This window comes from Lactuca sativa, chromosome 9, assembly GCF_002870075.4.
Source record: "Lactuca sativa cultivar Salinas chromosome 9, Lsat_Salinas_v11, whole genome shotgun sequence".
Classification (NCBI taxonomy): domain Eukaryota; kingdom Viridiplantae; phylum Streptophyta; class Magnoliopsida; order Asterales; family Asteraceae; genus Lactuca; species Lactuca sativa.
The window spans coordinates 17,654,904-17,658,919 of record NC_056631.2 but is presented as its reverse complement, the minus strand read 5'-3'; the positions used below and the strand labels follow the sequence as shown (position 1 = coordinate 17,658,919).

Genomic DNA, 4,016 nt, shown 5'->3' with positions numbered 1-4,016 from the left:
CAAATAAACAAATCCCAAACACCCTCTAGACCACTTTCCAAACGCTATTTCATTTTAAGGTGCTCACATGGGATCATGTGATACTGACATGGGGTCATGCCAATAACCAAAACGACACATCAAAATTCTAACCAGATAAAATAGTAAAATGAAAATGATATCGAACATTATGATTTTCATTAAATCTTTTATGTCTATTTTAAAAAACTGCAAACAGTATCTATCAATCATTATCGACCCCTCAATAATATGGTAATTATTTGAATCAATGTATCTTCATTTTCGATCAAATTTTCTGTTCAGTACATTAATGGGGGTACTATAATAAAAGTAAATACCCTAAAATGTCGAAGTCATAATGTTTTAAAGATACAGTGGAAATGGTATCACGTTTGTCTTGACTTATTCATAAATAAAAATGGTATTCTACGACTGTAAAATAAACATCATCATCGGGCACATAATTCAGAAGGATTCATGGCCAGTAAATGATTGATCTGCAATCTTGGTGCCATTTAGATCATCTACAAGTTGAAAACCAAAAGGCAGGATTAAATAAAAAAAAAAGTGAAAATAATAAAAATGGAGGTAAAATTACCAAAATAACCAAAAGGCAGACCTGAGAAAGCGAATTCCGGTAGGCTGACATATTCAGGACAATCACTTCCTGTTACACAGTCTCGGAACTGCAACAATTCAAGTAAATCAAAATCAACAATCTACTTTTTTAGTTCTTTCTATTACAAGTTACAACATTGTAATTATATTATTTAGTTATTTATTAAGACACAATATACTTTGAGAAATCCATCCAATTCTAGCATTATACTTTCCAAATTTGTTTGTTCTAATTAGAATATTGTTGTAATAAGAAGAAACAAAAGTATGATGCTATAATAAGCAAATTGATGAAAGTTAACTTTTATATATAAAAAAAAATGCATCAAATGGAAAAAAGCGACAAACCTTGAAATCCTTGGTTAAACATAAACGGACTTCCTCCAAAGCACCTTTTGTGCAGATCAATTGTGGGGTTGTATGGAAAGCATTTTCAATGGCAGAAGTGATGCCACCTGCAGGATACTTCTCTGAATTTGAAGGCACATATCCAGCTTCAAAAAGAACTTCCTGAAAACCACAAAAAAACAAAACTTGTTTTATTATATTAACATCTACCAATTTCAATGCATTAATTTCCCTTAAAAACTTACTGTGACATTGTATGTAAAATACAAATTAATGGTTGTCAAGAAATAGTTATATTCCTGTCCTGTAACTGGAGAGGAACAGGTACCATGTTTCTCTGCAAATAAAGTTCATCCAGTAAACCATTAGGAAAAAGAAAAAGAGTAACATAATGTCATTTCTCAACTTTAGAACAGTTAAATCGATGACAATCATGCCACAAAAAGCTGACATATGGATGAAACTAGATTTATAGATTAAGCTTGGATTAATTGATTTCTAGTTAGCAAATTATTTTTTTTGTCTTTGAGTGTATATTTTTTAAAGTAGTGCAGCAGGAAGAAAGATGCTTACCCCACTGAAATCAACAAGACCCCATTGAATGAGCATGACAGGAAAACATGGGAATTTTAGTTAGTTTCTAGTTTTTGTAATATGATCAATTGGTGAAAATGAACAAGATGATAATTAAAATCCACCTCATGAGCCCAAAAAAGTCCTTTTTTGTTATGGCATGTTGATGATTTACTGCAACTTAGTGTTGGCCAATATCTCTCCAAAACACCACGCAACGTTGAAATCTACAGATAGGAACAACAACAATACATAGTGAGATGAAGTTATAGTATTATTTTAATACTTTAAGTAAACAGTTAGAATACCTCTGTTTCATTAAAAGCAGGACCTGAGCAGCATGATGGCCATGATCCATCATTGTAATCTGGCCATAGTCCATCTGCAGGATAAGACATTAATCAGGTACAGGATTACTCATTGTTCATTGTATATAGAAAATTATAGAGTCTAGCACAAAAGAGGGGGGAGGGGGGGGGGGGGGGGGGGGGGGGGGTTGGGGTTTCAACTTTCAAGAGATATGGGAAAGAACTTTTACTACATCCTGCCATAACCCAAGTAATCAACATGTATGTGCTTGACTCTTACAACCCAACAACAACAATTAAGGAAGAGGGTGAAGCTATATTCTGACTTTAGTAGTGTATAGAGAACTTACGGATTGTGAATACTGATGGAGAATTTGATCTGCAAAAACATATGAAAGTAGTATGGAGTAAGTTTTTTTTATCTCCATGGTTCTCAAATTCAGAAGGCGATTTTTGTGAAAATCAATAGAAAAGGGAAAAATGTATCTTAATCAGAAAAAGTTTCCCGGTTCCTACAACAATTGAACCCGTATAAATAAGATCATATTCATACATTATAAAGAACCAAAATTTTCGAATTTTCAACAGTACCAAACATTAAAAAATAACCATTCTTTTGAAAGTCAAACCGTTGTTCTTTCTTTATAATTTTTCTTTTTCAATCGACTGATAGTAGATGAAAGAATAGTTGATTAATTACTTACCCTCGGCAACAAGCGCTTTGAGTACAGCATTTAGTGGATTTCGAACAGTAAGTTGGAGGCCATTGGACAGCCAACGCGTAGTAATCAAACTCCCTTTGTTCAGCTACTGTCGATACTAATTCTACTGCTCCTCCGTTACCACCACTATATCCGTTGACTTCGACGGCGTAGAGCGCTGCGACGAACAAAAGTAATTGAAGAACCATGGCGATCGAAAGTGAAGCCATAGTTGTCGTTTGACCTAATTTTTGTGGTAATCTATTCTAGCTGAAGAGGATGAAGACAGTCGTTGGTAGTTATATTGTACACAGTACGAAAAAAAGTTTATTCCGATGAAATCAAATAAAGATTCGTTTTGATGCGTCACGTTACTTCAACTGGTTTTTTGGGTTTAGTTGGGTTATCTATCTTTTGTACAAGGACTGATGCGTAGATGCATTTGACGTACAAGTGTTGATGCATTCGAAATCTGATATTTTAATCACTGGAAAAATCTTTTTCTCGTTATCAATGTAGTCAATTTCCCTAGCGAACACATTTAATCTATTCTATTTATTTTTTTTAATTAAAATGTATATCATATTTTTTAAAATTTATTTATCTATTTCTAAAACTATTTATCTACTTATCAACTAGGTTATAGTCCGTAGAAACCAACGGTCCGTATATTTAAAATTTCTATATAGATAAAAAAAAATGTAAAAAAAAACTAAGATATTGTCGATTGTAAGTAATTATGAATTAATTTGTTAAACAAAATAAATATAATAATGTTATTAGGATATGATTTTATATTTTTAAAATTTGAATTTAATTTGATTTGTTACAAAAAAAAATAACAAAAATAATAGAAAAATGTCATATGTTAAATAGACATTTTAAAAAACTGGCATGTCATTTTTATGTTTTATTTATTAGAAGAGGTAGATATTTATCTATTTATTCATACCTATATTTTTAGCTGTATACTATTTATCTATATTTATATTTAGGGAAAATGACTTGTGAGGGCAACAAAATGCATGTTGAACTTGTTCTCATTTAGTTCCTTACCTTTTTTTTATCCTTATTGTACCATTGAACTTATTATTCTTGCTCACAAAAACCCCTGCGACCGGTTATCACATGTTTTGTCGGTTTCCTTATTTTAAAACATTTAATTACGGACGACATGTATTAGGTGGACTTAGAACACATTTCATACTCGTTTCTCTTTTACCCCCTTTCTCCTTACACTTAGGGTTCACAGGGAAATTGAAGAAACAGTTCAATCGAAGATTACGGTTACGAAATTGAAGAGAACTGGTGAATGCGAGTGTTATAGTGAAGAAGATGGCCTCCAATTCCAAACGACGTGAGTATTTGACAGTTTATGTACATTATAGTGGTTTTTTCGCACCAATACCATTAGTGTACTTAAACGTTGTTGTTGTTGTTTCAATCTTTGATGTCGATTTTGGTGCAA

At 32.2% G+C, this 4,016-nt stretch overlaps 1 protein-coding gene across 1 annotated transcript; it reads right to left on the bottom strand.

Moving 5' to 3' along the window:
- Positions 1-256: 256 nt before the first annotated feature.
- On the bottom strand, positions 257-2,920 carry LOC111903931 (ribonuclease 2). The gene is made up of 9 exons (XM_023899696.3): positions 2,552-2,920; positions 2,198-2,226; positions 1,848-1,921; positions 1,665-1,766; positions 1,540-1,543; positions 1,212-1,303; positions 967-1,128; positions 620-686; positions 257-524 (listed from the first exon to the last, which is right to left on the bottom strand). Exons 1-9 carry the CDS (start codon positions 2,776-2,778, stop codon positions 466-468), a joined length of 816 nt encoding a protein of 271 aa, XP_023755464.1. The 5' UTR covers positions 2,779-2,920; the 3' UTR covers positions 257-465.
- Between the last annotated feature and the right edge of the window lie 1,096 nt (positions 2,921-4,016).